General features: G+C 44.1%; 1 protein-coding gene across 1 annotated transcript in view; it reads left to right on the top strand.

The window, feature by feature from the left end:
• Positions 1-11494: 11494 nt before the first annotated feature.
• The window catches only part of erc2 (ELKS/RAB6-interacting/CAST family member 2), a 40803-nt gene continuing 32622 nt past the window's right edge, over positions 11495-19675 (top strand). The window contains exon 1 of the mRNA XM_060910546.1: positions 11495-12126. Coding sequence (XP_060766529.1) covers positions 11509-12126 — 618 coding nt within the window. The 5' untranslated portion in view covers positions 11495-11508. The remainder of the gene's footprint in view (positions 12127-19675) is intronic.

Genomic DNA, 19675 nt, shown 5'->3' with positions numbered 1-19675 from the left:
GCCACACCTCCTTCAGAGACACCGGAACGTTCCACAGTGACCCACTAGATGTCTGCAGAGAGCCGTTTGACTCCACAAAAATCCATCAAGTCAAAAGCAGCCATGATGAATCTTCCATTTGGCTCCAGGTTCGTCTCATCAGTCACTGCAGTAAACACACTAAGCTTTGATAATTAAACTCCAGCTGTTTTTCCCCCCTTTACTAGGAAGCAGAAGCATGAATGACCTCAGCAGCTGGGATACAAGCTGATCTCGGGTCAGCTCAAGGCCCTGACTGGATTCGTGATCCAAAAGCAAAGCACTGGCTGAAACTGGTGTACTGACAAAAATACAGAGAATCAAACTGCAAGAATTTTGAAGTTTGTGGCCAACGAAGTGCACAACAATATCAGACACGAACTGAGACATGGGCGGAGCTTAGGAGGTTTCGAACAACAATATTCAGTCTTTTAAAAATGGTCCACATTAAACGCAATTATTTGTTAACACTAATGTAACAGTGTCAGAGCTAACTACACTGGATAAATATTGAACCATTTCACTGAGGTAAACATGGATTCACTAATCTTTTGATGCTTGAGATTTGCCATCATGTCGCTCTTGCACTTTGCACATCCAACAGTTCACGTCATTTGGTTTGGTTTTGCTCTGAATTGTACAGCACTTTAGTCAACTTCATTTGTTTAAATTGTTGCTTATAAATAAAATGTACCTCCTGACTTGCTTATAGACAGAATAGTGTCTGATTAGCATTAGCATTGGTTCAATACGCTAGAGTAACACTGTATTGAAAAGGTCATATAAACTCCACACTGTTCAATGTTTCAGGTTAAAGTGTAAAACTCATTTCAACTAAAATGCACTAATGATGGAACGGCCAGCTGATGACGTCATAAGGGGCATCACAACAAGAGAGCAATCAGCAGCTTCGGTTCACTCCATGGAAATGGTCCTTTTTTGTCTTTCATTCTGTATTTCTGCTCTCTGTGCTGTTCTTCATAACTCTGTATTTATTTCAAAAGGTTTTAAATGATATTTCCAAAATGTTGAGATGATCTTGGAAAAGATTCTCCCTCCGTGACATTTTAGCTCCACACACATAACATTTTGTGCTTCTTTGTGTGTGTGTGTTTTTCAAACCTCTGAGGCACGTCTCCATGCAGCCGCCTGCTCCTCCACACAGTCTGATGGTCTGTCACGCTCCACAGAGTCCTCACTCCATGTCCACACCACCATCGTCCTCTTTCAGCATGACTCTCCTTCCATCACACACACACATTTGTGTGGCCATGATGGCTGATATACAGGAACCCACACACACACACACACAGAGACACATGACTCGGGCAGCGGCTGTCAGATCTGTAGAACTGTCATGGACCTGAAAGCAGGAGCAACTCACATCTGAAGAAAGAAACATCAAACACACCAACAGCAGCACGGTGTGTATCACTGATTTACACCTTTAAAGTCAACAACGGTGATGGAAACGTTCATGTGACTGAATGTGTGTGTGATTTGCAAAATCATTTTTGTAAAATTATACTGCTGTATCTACAGATAAGCGCGAACATGATTATACCTTTCCTTATATGGTCATCGTTTCCTGTTGCTCTTACCCTGTTGCCATGGTAGTTAATTAGTCTCACTAGCTGGTCTATTTAAACACACTTTTCCTCCTGATTTGACTGCACAGTAATACGTGTACGTGCGAAAGCTGTATGTGTGAAACGTGGCGTCTCCGTGTCATCGCTGATCTGGTGACGGCTGCGTCAGGAGGTGTTCATGAAATGAACGTTTCTGGAAGGAGTCTCCAGTGTGAGCTCTTTGTTACAGTCAGAGGTGAAGCAGGAACTTCAGGACCCAGGAGTTTACACTTTACACGACACACTGTGTGCGACTTATTCACTCCATCAGACCGAAGAGTGAGAGCCTGGTGAGGGAACGACTGTTTATAGCTCCTGTAACGGAAGTGAGAACAGGAAGTGACTCATTTCACAGACCTTCAGCATCATTAAAATGTGACTATAAACGGATAAAAACTACGAGGTGTTGTTCTTTAAGAACGGTAATTGTTGGCAAACGGCTGTGGTGTCAGAAGAATGAAACACTTCAGGATGCGCTGGAAGAGGAAAATAATCAACATCAGGGTGGGAACAGGAAGTCCTCTCCATCAGCGGTGTGCTCCCGGTGGGGGTTTTTTCGTAATCAAGTGTCGCGTGCATTCCTGTGATGCAAGGCGGGGCGTTCCCGTTGGAGGCGGTTCCGGTTAAAACAGAAACGCCCCCACTCCTCTCTCTCTCTCTCTCTCTCTCTCTCTCCTGTAGCATCTTCTTTTTCGAGTCACGCACGCGCGCGCGTCCCCGAGGCCCAATGACAGCGCGAGAGCGGAGCGAACGGAAACGCGAGGCGACGCTGATGACGGAGGAGCGCGCGCGCCGATGGAGGCCAAGCCGCCGGTATTATAGCAGGTAAAATCACCGGAGACGGTCGGATTTCTCCTCCCATGTTCTCTGTCCGTGATGCGCGCGCTTTCCCATTGATTGATTGGGACTCGGCTCGGACTGGTCGCGTGCCGGAGCGGTCGTCCCGGATGCTGCACGCGCTCCGTGGTGTTCTCAGTCACAGCTGCATTGTCCGCGCGATTCGACACGATCCATGATGCTGCTGATGCTGATGCTGATGCTGATTCATTAATTAATATTTGCAGAAAATCAGCGCGCTCAGCTACTTCCGCTCTGGATGATCCAGATGTTGGGTTCTGTGAGGCTCGTGCGATTTATCCCTCTGTCATCTACATCAGCGCGGTGATGGTGCTGTGTGTGTGTGTGTCCTGTATCTTCATATTCTACAGCATTATACATCATCTGTGTGTACTATATGTGTGTGTGTGTGTGTCCTGTATCTTCATATTCTACAGCATTATACATCATCTGTGTGTACTATGTGTGTGTGTGTGTGTGTGTGTGTGTGAGAGAGAGAGCCGCATCAGGTGCTTTTTATTTGATGGTTGTTGAAAGGCAGCCGGGGAACAGAAACGGAAATGGAGTGAACCGATGAGCTTCCCATGATTTCAGTGCCGCCTTCAGTCTGCCAAAGGCTTCATTCAGTTCCACAGTGACACGGACTGATGGGTCTGGGGGGAGGGGGGCTCTGTGTGTGTGAGAGAGAGAGATGGAGGTTCGAGGCCCTCAGTGATGTCGGATGTCTCTGTGCCTTTTTTTGTCTCTTGGTCTGAGAGCTGATCAGTGTCCAGAATATCTATAGAAATCTATAGAAATATCTGCTGTTACATTATTGTGTGTGTGTGTGTGTGTGTGTGTGTGTGTGTGTTATCCTGTGAATGTGTATACAAGGGGGCCAAACACAGATTGTCATTTAGAGTGCAGATTTATCTTTGTGAGAGAGAGATTGAGTCCTAGGAAGTGGAATAACAGATAAACGGTGAAAAATCTTGCAGGACCTTTGATCTCTAGGTTGGTGCTAAATCCCAGATGCACATATCACATCAATGCTGTATAATGTGATTAAACACACACACACACACACACACACACACACACACACGCACATATATCCTGCATCTTCTCTTTATGGATGATGCAGTTCGCAGCAGATCTACGGTGTGAAATAATCAGTTGATGGACCTGAGCTTCTGCACTGTGCACTCTCACTTCCAGGATCGATGAATGAGGGTCACCACATCATCCACATGAGAGCATTCAAACAACAGTGATGCATTTAAATAGTGTCATAAGATGCACAATTTATTATTATTATTATTATTATTATTATTATTATTATTATTATATCCATTGAATACACTGATTTGTTTCCTCTTTTGTCATGACCAGTGTCTCCTAAAGAAGCTGCAGATATGATGTGGAGGTGAACTGGCGTGCGGTTTGGTGTGTTCTTTGATGTTCTTTATTCATGTTTAACTGAACTAATATGGCAGCAGGCGGCACGGTGGTGTAGTGGTTAGCGCTGTCGCCTCACAGCAAGAAGGTCCGGGTTCGAGCCCCGTGGCCGGCGAGGGCCTTTCTGTGCGGAGTTTGCATGTTCCCCCCGTGTCCGCGTGGGTTTCCTCCGGGTGCTCCGGTTTCCCCCACAGTCCAAAGACATGCAGGTTAGGTTAACTGGTGACTCTAAATTGAGCGTAGGTGTGAATGTGAGTGTGAATGGTTGTCTGTGTCTATATGTCAGCCCTGTGATGACCTGGCAACTTGTCCAGGGTGTACCCCGCCTTTCGCCCGTAGTCAGCTGGGATAGGATCCAGCTTGCCTGCGACCCTGTAGAACAGGATAAAGCGGCTACAGATAATGAGATGAGATGAGAATATGGCAGCATTTTCACAACAACGTCCTCAATCAGTTTTTGCTTTAACTGTGGAAAAGAAAACCGGTCGACTCTGAATGATCCACTTGAGAAAATGAATAGTTCTGCAGTTATCTTTGTTTCTTGTTGCTAAAGTTAGATGGCTATAATGTCAATCAGTCCAGGGCTCTTCTACCATGTATTACCAGTATACTGCGTTACCATGACAATGATCATAGCTAACCATTTTTTGTTTGGCCTGTGTTCGTGTTTGGATATAGCATTTGCTGTAAGGATATATTTATCGGCTCGAGTGTGTGAAGTGTTTTAATTAAAGCTGGCAGGAGAAGAATGAAACAATCAAGCCATCACCATAGCAACACTCCTACAACAGAACTCAGAAACCTACTGAAAATCAGTTTGAGTGTTTTGTGTTGGTTGGCATTCACAACACTGGAAAATATCACGAGTGCCTCAGGAAGAGGATTCATAAGTATGTTCTTTTGAGGTTCAGGAAAAAACAGGAATCGTGATCATACCATGAAGTCAGTTTTGAATAAATATTTACACCTCTCAAGCATGGTGTTGAAATTGTGACTGGCCTTGGCGTGGCGGTGTGGTCTCTGTCTCTCAATCACGATCTTCAGTGTTTCAGCGATGTGTAACGTGGCTTTAAAGGAACGACTCAACCAAAAATGAGAAGTTCACAGGGACTTTCTTTCTCTCTTATCCTCCTCCAAGACGTATTGAGTGTCTTATGTATTTGTTTATTTAGCTTGTGATGATTTATCTGGACATTTTCACAAAGCTAAACTTGTAGCTATAAGCGTCCCTTCTTCATCACGCCAGTGATAAAGTACCAAAGCGAATTTTGGACACTTCCAACATCCAGTGTTTGTGTTTCAGGAGTAAACCCAACCATGATATCTCAATCTATTTCTGTCTCTTCAACATCGTACAGTGTTTCAGGGCCCCATGAATTGTGGGTAATTTTCCTTTCTCTGTGCACGGGCGATCTCAGCTGGGGACGTCTGCCCCGGAATTCAGAGCGCCCGAGTGAGGGGCGCAGAGTGAGATGAGACATGGTGAGAGATGGATAGACAGAGACAGAGCGAGGGATGAAAATAAAGAAGAGTCTCTACGGGATGTTGATGGAGATGTTTTGGGATGGAGATGAACGTTTACTTGAGAATAAAAGACGGCTTTTTGTCACGATCAGCAGGTGAGCAACAGAACAGTAACGGAGGATTTCAAAGAGCGCTGAACTGAAATTCATTCTGAACTGCTGGATTTTAATCGTGTTATTATGGAGTATAAAACAGCAGTACTGACCTGAGGGAAAATTTGAGCCTCTGTGAACGGCAAGGTTTAGATTTGGTGGAAGGAAATAATTCAGATGTAAATTTCACTGCAGGACGTCATCAAGGCGACGGTGATGAGAAAGATATTTCATATATTTACATTCTCGAAGTGACATTTAACTCTAGGTACAATGTTATCTTGTACTTTTTTCTTTTTTTTAAACCAGAGGCCAAAAAAATAGAGTTCCTGCCCATTTTCTGCATTGTGTTTATTTGTGATGTCACACAGGGCTTTAAGAATTTTCTAGTTGTTTATAAATATTTCTTTTTACCTTGCCTACTAGTTTTAAATGTGTTATTTGATTGTGGCAGTTGTATATGGTGTTTTATGATTGCAAAAGTTTTTTTTGTTCTGTCTGATTTATCTCTGGAACAGTGTTTATTGTGGACAGACGTGAACTGCGTCCCCAGCAGGCGGCTCGCACGCCTCGGCTTTCCCATCGTTCTGCTCGTCAGCAGCGAAACAGAGTCATGATACTCTACACACACAAACCCACCGGTGTCCTGACTCACCTTATCACAGACTTGTGGAGAAAAATAAATGTATTTGTTGATCCTGATTAAAAATGTCCAATAAGTCACTTTCCATTTCACCAGTGGGTTGTGAGAAATGGTTAGCGTATTTAATAATTAATGATCTACTGTAACAGTAAATTTACGACCAAGTTAGCTGTTAACATTTAGCCTCTTGGTGTAGTGCTCATCACCTACAGCTGACTTCGTGGCACTATTAACTCACTATTTCTGTTGAAACACTTTCCAGTGAAAGCGCCTAACTGATGGATACTGTAGCTTGCATTTCAACTTCAGTCTGTCAAAAAAAACCTTTGTGCCAACCTGAGATTGGGAATAAAACAATTTTTATATGATTTATAGGAGTTTTGCAGATTTTTTAGCATTTCTGATTTTTCCAATCAAATGTGGACGCGAGGAAACTGTCAGTATTTTGTGTGTCTTAAAATCGCAGTTTTAACTAGAATGCATTTCCGGAGAAAATGCGAAAGTGTGCTTGCTCAGGTGCGCCGACATGGCAACATGGCAAGAGAGGCGACCACACGCCCATACGACAAGTTTTGTGTCAACACGCGAAAGTTTGGCCACACGTTTTTGCTCATTGTGGCGCTCCCTAGTGGCCAAATGAGACCAGATTTGATGAGGGTACATGAACTGGTGCCGAAAGTCATCTCAACAAATATGGTCTTGATACATCAAAGCGTTTCTGAGATATGAGCCAAAATACGTTTCTGCTAATTGTGATGCCCCCTAGTGGCCAAATGATAGCTGATGAGGGTACTTTGGATGGTGTCCAAAGTCATGCCACTAAATATGGTCTTCATATGTCAAAGCGTTTCCGAGATATGAGCTCACTTCCTGGTTGGTGGCTTTACCATCGATTTTGATCGGCTGCCACGGGCGACCGCTTTGACGTATGAGAGCGAAACGAATATCATTCATTAGGCATGGACTGGAGATCATGTGTGCCAAGTTTCGTGATGATCGGACAAAACATGCGGCCAGGGCCACTCTACCTTCACTTTGGACAAAATTCAAAATGGCGGAAAATCTAATTAGGCGGAGAATGACGTCATAGGGTGCGTTGGAATCGTCTAGCTCCAAGGATTCCAACGGCACCAGACTTATGAAAATCGGACATACGGATCAAAAGTTATGTGCGTGAACGCATGTAAGACTGTGATCAGTTGGTGGCTCTACAGCTTGAGACGTACCAACATGAAACTTGATGAAATCAATCAGGGTCCACTCATAGACATATAAACATAGACGCCGCATTGAGCTGGTGGCCTGTTGCTGGGATACGTCAGAGTGTCCGCCATATTGGATGTGGCGAATCTTCCCCGTAAACCAATGCAAGTAAATGGACTGAACTTCATAAAGCCCCTTTCTACAATAATATTTAACTCCATGCCTTTTATTCACCCATTAAGACACACACGTATATATTTGGGAAACAAACAGGCATCAAAACAACACATATAACTTTTAATGTGATGGTTATAAATAGTGTGCGAGATACACTGCAAACTAGCGACAGATCCGCGATAGATAGCTCAGGTAAGCTAATCAGTCAGCAAACTGTAGCAAGCTACCAAAACCTGAGGCCACAATGACCAACCTACAAGACTGAATATGATAAATGATGGAAATAGTGAATGAAAATAAAAATGTACTGTTTTATTTATTGAGTCACCACACAGACCTGCTCTCGCTGAATAAAGTGAGCTGAATGAGCGCCAAACTGAGTTCGGCCAGGTTCTAACGTCATACCAAAACAAAATACATCACTGATTCCTTCACATTCAGAAAGGTTAAAAACATTCATCATACGTTCAAAAACGTTCATCATAGTGTGGCACTGTATTATCTAATTCTCACTGCTTATAACTCTACACCTCCCCGGTGGAGATGAGCTGGGAAACTGAAGACTGAAGGAACAGCTCCCTCTCTGATCCTGACTGTCTCACCTGTTCTGTCCAAATCCTCCGTTCTGAAGTGTTCACTGCAGAGCATGGATGACGGAGTAGCAGAAAACCCTTCCCGTCGCACAGCTGTCTCCCACTGCTTTTTCATCTCTTTATTTTTGGGAAACCTACATAGTATGTGAAAAGTTAGCTAAGCAACTAACAACAATCAGCGTAGTTACAAAGGAAATACTTCGTTGTTTGGAGACAGGTTTCACCGAGCGGCTATTATGTGCGAGACTTCATATTAGCCACAAAGTCAGAAAAATCTGTTCGTAAAATTACGTTATAATGACCAAATACAATGAAAAGTATTTTTCCAGTCTCACCTGTGAAAGGTAATCCCATGTGATCTCGTTTGGATGGTAAACCTGTTGGTACAGTTAAACGCAGCACATGAATGAGGCATCTTTATTCTTGGCTACTGTCTAGACGCTATACCAGAGACGGTTGAAGAATCTCCACTTTGCCACATCCAATATGGCGGCGAGGATGACGTATGATTCTACGCAGAATGCGGCGTCTATGTTTATATGTCTGTGGGTCCACTCCTCTATCAGTGAACCAAGTTTCATGACTTTACACCTTACGGTTTGGCCCACAGAAGGAAAAATCTGTTTTTTGCGTCGAGCGCCCATTTATTTCAATGGGGAAAATTGTTTCCCAAAAATGCGGATTACGGGAGAATGACAAGGCGTATCAAAAAACTGTATACAAGCACACATCTGCACTACAGGCCGGACAAGTGAGAAGTGGAACGGCGCCTCTAACTCGAATGCCCCGGGAGGAGTAGCGGCTCAAAAAAGTGGGTGGAAAAGAATAAAAAAAAAAAAGATTAAGAATAATAAACGATCGGAGAACAATAGTGTGCTCGCTTTGCCAGCACACTAATTACTAAAAGAGGTGTGTCCTCTGAGCTTGTCAGATTGACTGAAGGAGGTGGGTGTGCCAATCCCTTAAGGGAGGCGTGGCCTCTGTGCCTGTCAGTATCTCTAAGGGAGGCATGGCCTCTGTGCTTGTCAGTCCCAATAAAGGAGGTGTGGCCTCTGTGTCTGTCGGTGCCAAAGGGGAGGCGTGGCCTCTGTGTCTGTCAGTGCCAAAGGGGAGGCGTGGCCTCTGTGTCTGTCGGTGCCAAAGGGGAGGCATGCCTGTTAGTTGGTGAATCGGTTATTTTTATAGAGGCAGACGTGAAGACACAGAGATTTACATTGATTGATTTTGCAGGAGCTTTTATCGAAAGTGACTTGGAGTTATTTTCTGGAAATTTCAGAACATTTTCTTGAAGCATAAACCGTTATTTTTGAACCTGTGTAAGGTCCAGTGGGACGGTGCTTGGGTTCAGATTCTGAATAAAGTGCTTGTATTATTTGCTGTATTACTTCCTTTTATGGCAAATGTATGAATATTCTATCGGCTCAGTCATCTGAGTGTCCGAGTGTGAAAACACATATCAGATGTGACGTGGAACAAAACCTGAAGATGAACCTCACAGCTCCCGTGGAATACTAAAGAAAACTAAACAAAGCATCAAACACGAGACAGGCTGTATCTGATCGACTACACTGGGGTACAGGGGAATGAGTTAACCCTTTACATCACTGCTTCAGGGTCTGTATCAGGGCTGGGATTCGAAGTCACAACCTTCTGGTTGCTCCTACAGAATGCTCACAGCCAAGATAGCATGATATTCATATTCACTGTGTTATATTCAGCTCACAGCAGGAAAGAGAGAGAGTTCCGGACTCGCACGTGCGCGCACACACCACATGCTCGTACACCCCCCCCACACACACACACACAGTCAGTCACAGAAGTGAGGGAGTCCAGGATGTGTCCTCGCTGTCTTTTGGATGTCCATGTTGCCCAAATGACCCGACCATCTGCAGCACTGCAGCATAAATATAGACTTCTTTCTCTTCAACACATATATACATACACACACACACACACACACACACTTACACTTGTCACAGGACATGGGGTGAAATCACTTGTACTTTTCTTTCCACAGTTGCCATGGCAATCCTCTTCACAGTGGCAGCATCATCACCGTCCTTATCACCACCGGCAGCTTGTGGCTTTTAACACACACACACACACACACACACACACACACACACACACACACACACACACACACGTGTAGGTTAAACTCGTGTGTGTGTGTGTGTGTGTGTGTGTGTGTGTGTGTGTGTGTGTGTGTGTGTGTGTAAATTTCCTTGCCAAAGGTGACAAAGCCTGGAGCTTGTGACTCACTCTTTCTCCACATGAAATGTGATCACATCCAAGACACTCGTGCGTGCGTGTGTGTGTGTGTGCGCACGCATGCATTTGTTCATTTTATCCACACAATTGACTCTCCACTGTTGTGATTTGTCACACCTGAGGGCCATGTGCCTCGCTCACTGAGGAACTGAGTTGTGCTTAAAAGGTTAAAAATGTCAGTATTTTTTTTAATTTGTTTATTTATTTATTTATAAATGTCCTTTTGATGTTTCTCGGTGAAGACGAACGCTAAGTTTGGAGCAGCGAAGTGGTTGAAGCTCAGTGTAATTTTCTTCTTTTCTTCGTAACTTATCAACACATCTGCAGGCGATGTTCAGAGTCCTGACGGTTTTGTGTCGTCTCTCGCTGCGTCTCCACATCACTCCGCTCACTTGTCGTTCGTCTTGGTCATTAGCAAGCTTTCCAGGAGAATTATATCTTCGCCTCCTCGTGTTGAAGGAACACATTTAAATGTGTCAAAGGTTCTTGGAATGTTCATCAGTTGATGTACCAAAGTTGACTCGATCCCTTGTGTAATTGTCTCGTGAACTTAATCTGAGATGAGTCAGGGCTGGGCTGCCTCGGCTGCCTCTCCTCCTCTGGTCAGTGAGGGGCGCAGATCTGAGCACAAGTCTCAGCCTCTGATATTCAGTGACCATTGTTTTGTACACTTCTCTGGCTCTGTGCTTCAGAATTGTGAAAGCTCCTGTCTGATTGGCCTCCTGCACGTCTGGGTACACACGCGCCCGTCCTCTGATCCTCCAACGGACAGGAAATAAGTGTTTAAATGCTGAGACGTGCTTTAGTGGGTGTATAGTTGCTGGAAGTTTCACAGCACCATGTGTGAAAGTTATCCCAGAGTCTGAGATGATTCAGGGTTAGCAAACATGGTTGGTGTCTTGTAGTGGTGGGTAAATGACCTCTTCCTGTAAAAGTCCCAACAAAAGTGAGAAGTCTGTATTTCCTGAAATAACTCCTGCCTGTTGTTCTGTTTCCTCAGGATGCAGTAAGACGCCGTACCAATCACAAAGGGGCAGAGACTTTCATCTGGTCACGGCCCCTGATCGTCACCACAATTCCAGAAGATGTACAGCGGTGCAGCGCGAGGCGTCAGCCATATTGAGGGCAGCCCAGCTCGTTCTCCTCGCCTGCCCCGATCGCCCCGTCTGGGACACCGCAGGGTGACCGGCACCACCTCGGGTGCCAAGACTCTGTCCATGGAGAACATCCAGTCTCTAAACGCTGCCTATGCTACATCAGGCCCCATGTATCTGAGTGAGCATGAGGTTGTGGGCTCCACTGCCACCTATCCGAGAGGCACCATGACCCTGGGACGTGGTGCCAGCCGGGTTGTCTACGGCGGACGCGTCACGGCCATGGGCAGCAGTCCTAATATCGCCTCCATAGGCCTGGGACCACACGCCGACCTCCTCTCTTATGGTGAACTGGGCTCGCTGGGCTCCCTGGCCCTGCAGCATCACCAGCAGGGGGCGCTTCAGGCACAGCTCCGGGACATGCAGCGTGAGAACGAGATTCTGCGCCGAGAGCTGGAGCTCAAGGAAAGCAAGCTGGGTTCCTCAGCAAACAGCATCAAGAGCTTCTGGAGCCCCGAGCTGAAGAAGGAGCGCGGAATGAGGAAGGAGGAGGCGGCACGCACCTCCGTGCTGAAGGAGCAGATGAGGGTGACACATGAGGAGAATCAGGTGAGCGGCCTTTGGGTGTGTTCCAAACCTGGAGTGCTTTATTGGAACCGAGCGCGTTAATCAGGGCTCTGGGGCATGTTTGCTGTTTTCTCTCTGCTTTGTGATGCTGACTACTGCTTTTCATCTGCTTTCCATCTTCAGCAAATATAATTACACACACACACACACACCACACACACAGGTGGTTTTGGGTATTTAACAAGGGAAAACCTTTTTGGAAAGAGACACTGACGATTCACCGGCTCTGTTTCCATCCAGAGATCTTCATCAGTGTGTGCGTTCTCACCGAACTCAGCACTGTGATGGAAATCTTAATTTACGTAAATATTACATTTAATCTAATGCAAACTGGTGTTCACAAAACACATTCGATTTCCTGCGATCAGTTGTTTTCCACATCAGCTGCTCATTTCTTATTTGATTTGCGATTATCATAACAGAAATATTTAGGTTTTTTTTCTGCTTGGAGAATGAATTCATTCTTTTGAAGCAGTTCTATCAGATTGTACAGCTCCTCCTTGTTGCTGTTGGATACCGTATGAATATATTCACATGTCTGTTTTACTTCACTTGGTGCAGTGGACTTAAAGTTCTCCAGAAAATAGATCTCAGCTCTGGCAGGTTTACGGCTGAAATGAAAGCTTGTTGGAGTGAGTGTGTGATGAGGAGATGTCTCAGCACCGAGCCCTGAGGCTCACCACCAACTTTCATCTTCACATTTCCATGGCGATGGTTAATGAGCTGTTCTCCTCCATTCGACTCCACAGACACCCAGGCTAAATGAGATGCTATAATTATCCTCAGCTAACACACACACACACACACACACACACACACACACACACACACACACTCTGATCCATCACCCTCTCACACAGGACTGAGCGATGGGGAGCATTAGGCCGTGTGATGGAGAGCAAGTCAGACAGCCACATTGTCCTTTTCATCTCTTTTCATTTTCAAAAATCGGTCTCAGGTTCCGTGTGTGTGTGTGTGTGTGTGTGTGTGTGTAAAACAGATGACTGGGAGAATGTCAAGGACACAGCGGTGTAGTCTGAAAGACTCTCTCACCCGTCTGCCTCACTCTTACCCCCCGTCTCTCTCTCTCTCTCTCTCTCTCTCTCTCTCTCTCTCTCTCTCTCGTCTTTATCATTTTCTCACTTTGCCTCTCTTTCTATTTCTGTCTACATCTCCTCCCTTTCTGTCCTTCTTTCTTCATATTGTTTTTTCATCCCTCTCTTTTTGTTTCTCTTTCTCTTTTTTCTGTCCTTCTATCTCTTTCTCTTACGTAATTCTTTCTGTCTCTCCTCTCACTCTGTCTTTCAGTTTTATCTTTCTTTTATCCATTTTCCTCTCTTTTCTATCTTCTTCCTCTGCCCACCTCTCTCCATCTTTATCTTATTCTTTTTCATCCCATTCTTTCTAATTCTTTCTTTTATACTCTCTCCTTTTCCTCTTATTCTCTCTCTCTTGTTCTCTGTTGCTTTCCCACTCCTACTCTTTATTTTCTCTTTCACTCCCTCACTGTTCCCACCTTTCCCTCTTTCGCTTTTTATGCCATTTCTCTCACATTCAACTTTCACACTTTACTGTCATTCACTCTGTGACGTCCACATTCATCTTCTGATCTCTCTCTCTCTCTCTCTCTCTCTCTCTCTCTCTCTGAGTAATTATGAGCTCTGTAATGACTGAATGTGTTCAGAGGGCAAAATGTCCTTCACTGTGTTGATCTATCTGTCTGCCCTGATGACATCAAGCTGAAGGAGAGAGGGAGAGAGAGAGGGAGAGAGAGAGAGAGAGAGAGAGGGGATATTTTAGCCCTCGGCTCTCAAGGTTAAAATTGGATGCTGTCACCGTAGCGCTCCTTAAATAAGGGCCTATCTGTGTGTGTGTGTACAGTGTGTGTTCACAGCCTTGCTCTATGCTGTATTTACCAGCCAAACGCAGCACCATGTCATCTCCAGCCTCCTGATCCGAGGCCTTTTTCAGGATGCAGTCAGTCACTTGAAGGTTCCTGAATTTCACTCCAGGGATTTGAATCATAACTTTTTATAATCGTCTCCTCGGGCTACGAATCCGGGCTGAGTCTTCTTCAGATTAACATTACAAACTGGAACAGCTCGAGCTGTCAGTAAAGTGGGGTTCAGAGTCAGTGCAGGTCACAGTCGCTGGGGATTCACCTGCCCCGGACTCCGGGAGCCCAGACACCGGACTTCCACCCGCCCGCCACGTTCACACGTTTCTGGAGCCCCACCCACTACATGGATCTCAGGACAGCTCTGAGATGTTGTAAATGCTTTTACCAGTCGTTACTGTTCATGATGATATCATCAAAATAAGCAGCAGCATGTGCTCTGTGTGGGCGGAGTCTTCTGTCCATCAGTCAGTGAAACATCACTGGGGCTTCAAATAAACCAGACAGAAGGGGGACAGATTGGTGCAACCCAAATCGAGTAGAAAACGCCGTGCTTTTCTTGAGATATTGGAGTTAAGGGAATTTGTTCATATCCCTCGGTGAAATCCACAAGCAGGGCATCCAAATTTATTATTATTATTTTTGTAATTGTAAAGCGACCTTGGGTGTGAGAAAGGCGCTATATAAGTTGAACTAATTATTATTATTATTTATTATTATTATTATTCACGGTATTAGGTACATGTCAGACTCAGACACTGCATTGACTTTGACTCTGATGTCCACATAACAACTGACCAACCTGTAGGCCTTGAGCTCCAAGACCCTGGGGCTGATTATTATTATTATTATTATTATTAGCATTAATTACATCAGTATAATTAACTCATTACAGCAGCTGATTTCTTGAAAATGAAACAGACACGCGCGCGCACACACACACTTTTCTCTGAACTTGGTGAAAATGGTGTTGGAGGAGGTGTGAGGAAACACTTTGGAGAATCTCTGCAGCAACGACGACGTGAAGAACATGTTCAGTGTTTCTCATTATGACTCGATTATCACCAGAGATTCTTTTATAAACATCACTTTCCACGGCTCCATTCAGCGCCGACAAAACATCACAAAACATTGATTTAAACAGAACCGGTGGTGTGTTGATCACCCTGCTGTGTGACCCGAGTGTTACAGCTCTGGCAGCTGAGAAGGCCGTACTGATCTTTCATTCTGAAGAATTTTTAGAGCCTGTATTTTATTCTGTTAAAAATTTTACTGACTAATACTTCTGACAGATATACTCATGTCTTCTTCAGTGGACGTGTTTGTCGAGGACGTCAGTAGGATCCGTTGTACACGCTGCCTTTTTCATACAGCGGGGTTTACATACACGTCGCTGTTGATTGGGTCACACCTCTGACGAGAGAAAATGTACCTCAAAGCCCGTGACATGACGTTTCACACTATTTTCAGAACGAATGCGACCCAGTTGTTGTTATAAGGAGTGAAACTGAACGTGGAGAGAACACAACTCCGCGTGACCTCAGTGATTCATGAGTTACTTTCTGAACATCAGAAAACTATTGGAAGTTTTACCTCAGTGGAAGATTTATGATCGATCAATGGTCTCTCTCTCTCTCTCTCTCTCTCTCTCACACACACACACACACACACACTTTCTCTCAGCAGGACGGGGATTAGTCAGTCTAAGTGGGCAGCCATTAGTGGACATTTTGGCCTCAGGCCTGGATTTGTTGCTCTCACAGTGATTAACTTGGGAATTTATAACAGCTTGAATAAACACACGACTCTCATCACTTCACTGCAGTTTATTACGACTGAACAACTGATTAAACCATAAACATTCTTCCTTTTCTTCTTCTCCTTCTTCATCTCCTCCTCCTTCTTCATCTCCTCCTCCTTCTTCATCATCTCCTCCTTCTTCTCCTCCTTCTTCTTCATCTCCTCCTCCTTCTTCTTCATCTCCTTCTCCTCCTTCATCTCCTCCTCCTTCTTCATCATCTCCTCCTCCTTCTTCTCCTCCTTCTTCTTCATCTCCTCCTCCTCCTCCTTCTTCTTTGTCTCCTTCTTCATCTCCTTCTTCCTCTTCTTCTTCGTCTCCTTCTTCATCTTTGTCTTCTTCTTCTTCTTATGTACTCCAACACCAGTTGTATGAAAGGCTCTAAGAAACAGAGTGAGCTTTAAAATTAGTGTTTTCCTTTCGTTTATTTTTTTTATCTCACATTTCTCTGCCTTTAGAGGAGCTGCAGGATTAAAAGTTGTATCTGTTAAAAATCTTTCTTTTTTTTCTTTGTGCAGGTTTCCACGTCCATTTGTAAAATGCTATCCATTAAAAAACTGATGCCAAATATCAGAGACAAGTCAGCGATGTTTAATCTGCTGATGTCATCCATCACACACATCAGTGTGCTGTCGAGCAGCTGCTGTTTACCATGAAAAATGTATGATAGAGAAGCGAGAGAGACAAAAGACAGGAGAGAATGAAAAAAAGAGAAATTGCAATTGTTCTCTCCATTCTGTTGAATGAAGATTTGGTGTGTGTGTGTGTGTGTGTGTGTGTGAACGTGAACGACCATTGCAGTTGAGCAAGGCCTAGTATTGATCTGCAGCATCATCCTGCTGAGAACCAGCTTAACACCGAGTGTGTATGAGAGAGAGAGAGAGAGAGAGATGAGAAATTGTTATTCCTCTTGGATCCCATGCTGTTCGCTCCTGGTGTGTATGTGTGAATATTAATGCTGGTCTGATGCTGATATTAAATTCTCTGACTGTAATGATGATGTAATCTTTAATATTCGGATTAAAAATGTTTATTAATTTGTGTTTCATCGTCTTATCCACTCGTCGCTGATTTATGAAAGAACATCACAAACGGCTGTTTCACTTCCTGATTAAATCATCTGTGTTTTTTTTCCACCCTGATTAAACTAATTTTCCATTGGGATCTAATGGTTTTTCAGTGTGTCATGAAATCCAAGGTGTGAGTAAAAATCTTTCATTTGTCCGCCTTAACCTGATGTACGACATTACAGTCTTTATTATTTGAGGATAATGATACGGTTATAGGGCGGCACGGTGGTGTAGGGGTCAGCGCTGTCACCTCACAGCAAGAAGGTCCTGGGTTCGAGCCCCGTGGCCGGCGAGGGCCTTTCTGTGCGGAGTTTGCATGTTCTCCCCGTGTCCGCGTGGGTTTCCTCCGGGTGCTCCGGTTTCCCCCACAGTCCAAAGACATGCAGGTTAAGTTAACTGGTGACTCTAAATTGAGCGTAGGTGTGAATGTGAGTGTGAATGGTTGTCTGTGTCTATGTGTCAGCCCTGTGATGACCTGGCGACTTGTCCAGGGTGAACCCCGCCTTTCGCCCGTAGTCAGCTGGGATAGGATCCAGCTCGCCTGAGACCCTGTAGAAGGATAAAGCGGCTAGAGATGATGAGATGAGATGAGATACACTTATAAAGTCATCCCAGTTCCCTTTCCCTCAGTTTGCAGTCACGTACTTCACCAGCTGATCAATTTGCCTCAAGTGATTGTTTTTACGTGAGCTCACTTTAAAAAAAAAATCCGAATCAGTTTTTTGGCCAAAACACAAGATCTGAGTGGCGTGAAATAATCGTGTTGATCCTGTCGTACTGAGATTGCGAGTTGGAATTGTGACGACGCCACTGCGAGCCAATGCCAGGAGTCCACAGAGTAAAACTGGCTGAGATCTCTGGGTGGGCGGAGCATACTCTCTCCACCCTGTCAGTCACACCAATGACACGAGCCAATCGTGTGTGTGTGTATGCGGAAGAGGGCAGATTACGCTTTCCTCCGAGTGTGTTCCACGAGATTTCCACCTGCCCAGTGAGTTCTCATGAATTAATGATTCTTCCACCAATGAGGAGAAATTCTAATCGATTGTTGGTCCATTTTTTTTTTGTACACACCATACCTTCACGCTTTCCTGTTTCCGTACAGAACGTTACAGACCAAAACAGATCTCACAGGCTTCCCTGAGGTCCATGAACCCAGTCACAGTCTCAATGATGAACCTTTAGAATCCTTCACACCTTCATCTCTCCACGTGACGCAGAACAAACGCCTTCATGATCATGTCACTAGATTTCTTCTGAAATCATCCTGAAATACACGTCTCGATCAGTGTGATGGGATTTCAGGATTTCCCTGAAATATGATTTGGTGGCAGGTTTTTTTTTTTTGGGGGGGGGGGGGGGGCCTGTACTCACGTGTAACCATGTGACATGTTCCTGAACCCTTATAAGAGCACCAGGAAGCTTTATAACCCTCTGATGGCTGCGTTATTCTTTTCCTGCCATGGGTGGATGATGATGATGATGATGATGATGATGAAATGCAACGTGTGTGTGATCAGCAGTTACTAAGTGACAAGAGGGAAAAACAGCCTCCCTCATGTCATCCGTCAGTGTGAACAGATGAGCCACCCCATGATGGGAAAGTGTGTGTGGGTGTGTGTGAACGTGACAAGCATTCACATGTTCATGCATTAACTGGTCCATGTGCCTGTCTCAGAAGGATGATATGTTTTTTTTTTTTGTGTGTGTGTGTGTGTGTGTGTGTGTGTACTGAAGTGTGTATGACGAAGATTGTTGTTGAGTCTTCCAGCTAATTTTAATTTACATACAGAGGCCACGCCTCCTTCAATGAAACTGACTGAATAATTGTTCAATTTTTTGAATAATCCTATAAATGTAATTCACTCATTCATTCTTTCATTTATCAGTGAAACAGGCATCCTGCTTTTTAAATTCTAATAAATGTATGAAATGATCATTTTATTTGACAAATTGATTATTTTATGTCAAGAAAGAAGAAACACTGGTGAAAAAACCCATCAGTTCCATGTTAAAGTGAATAACAGTCAGATCAGTGTTGTAAAATAATTACAATTTCTCAGAAAAAAATGTATTGAGAGATAATTTATAATGTTAATAATAATAATAATAATAATAATAATAATAATCTGAACATCAGTAGGAGTGTAAACCTCAGGCATCCATGTGATACAAGACGATTTTGATTCTTTCGGGAATTAATCAATATTTGACAATCCCACTGAATCTGCTATGATACAATACCAATATGATACTGATATGATACGTACGATATCAATCTTACAGTCCGATACCGATATGATACAATATGTCTGACATGACTCTTGCGATACAATCTGATACCAATACATATGATAGGAGTCTTACAATATGATACTGATCTATACGATATCAGTCTAACAATCCGATACCGATATGATACGATACATGATGATCCAATGTGATTTATAAGGTAGTGATATTTGGTTTATTAATATTCGGTGTTTATTGAAACCGTGGAATCTGCTGTGATACGATTCTGAAGACAACGATTGAGTCTTTGATGTCATCGATGGAATCTGCCGTACAGAGATTCTGCTTTTTTATTTCAGTTCGTGTCAGAAAGCTTATGTTCCAGATAAAATGAAAAAGAGGAGATGGGTTTAAAGCGTGAGCCGTATACAGGGGTGGTTTGGCGCAGCAGCAGTGAGTCACACTCGGCTGCAAAGAGCATTTGCTGGAGCTGACAGTGTAGTAGTGTGCTCTCTCTCTCTCTCTCTCTCTTTC

Source organism: Neoarius graeffei, chromosome 26 (genome assembly GCF_027579695.1).
Source record: "Neoarius graeffei isolate fNeoGra1 chromosome 26, fNeoGra1.pri, whole genome shotgun sequence".
In the NCBI taxonomy this organism is placed as follows: Eukaryota; Metazoa; Chordata; class Actinopteri; order Siluriformes; family Ariidae; genus Neoarius; species Neoarius graeffei.
Note: the sequence above shows the minus strand (reverse complement) of the source record. Positions and strands in the feature narration are given on the sequence as shown.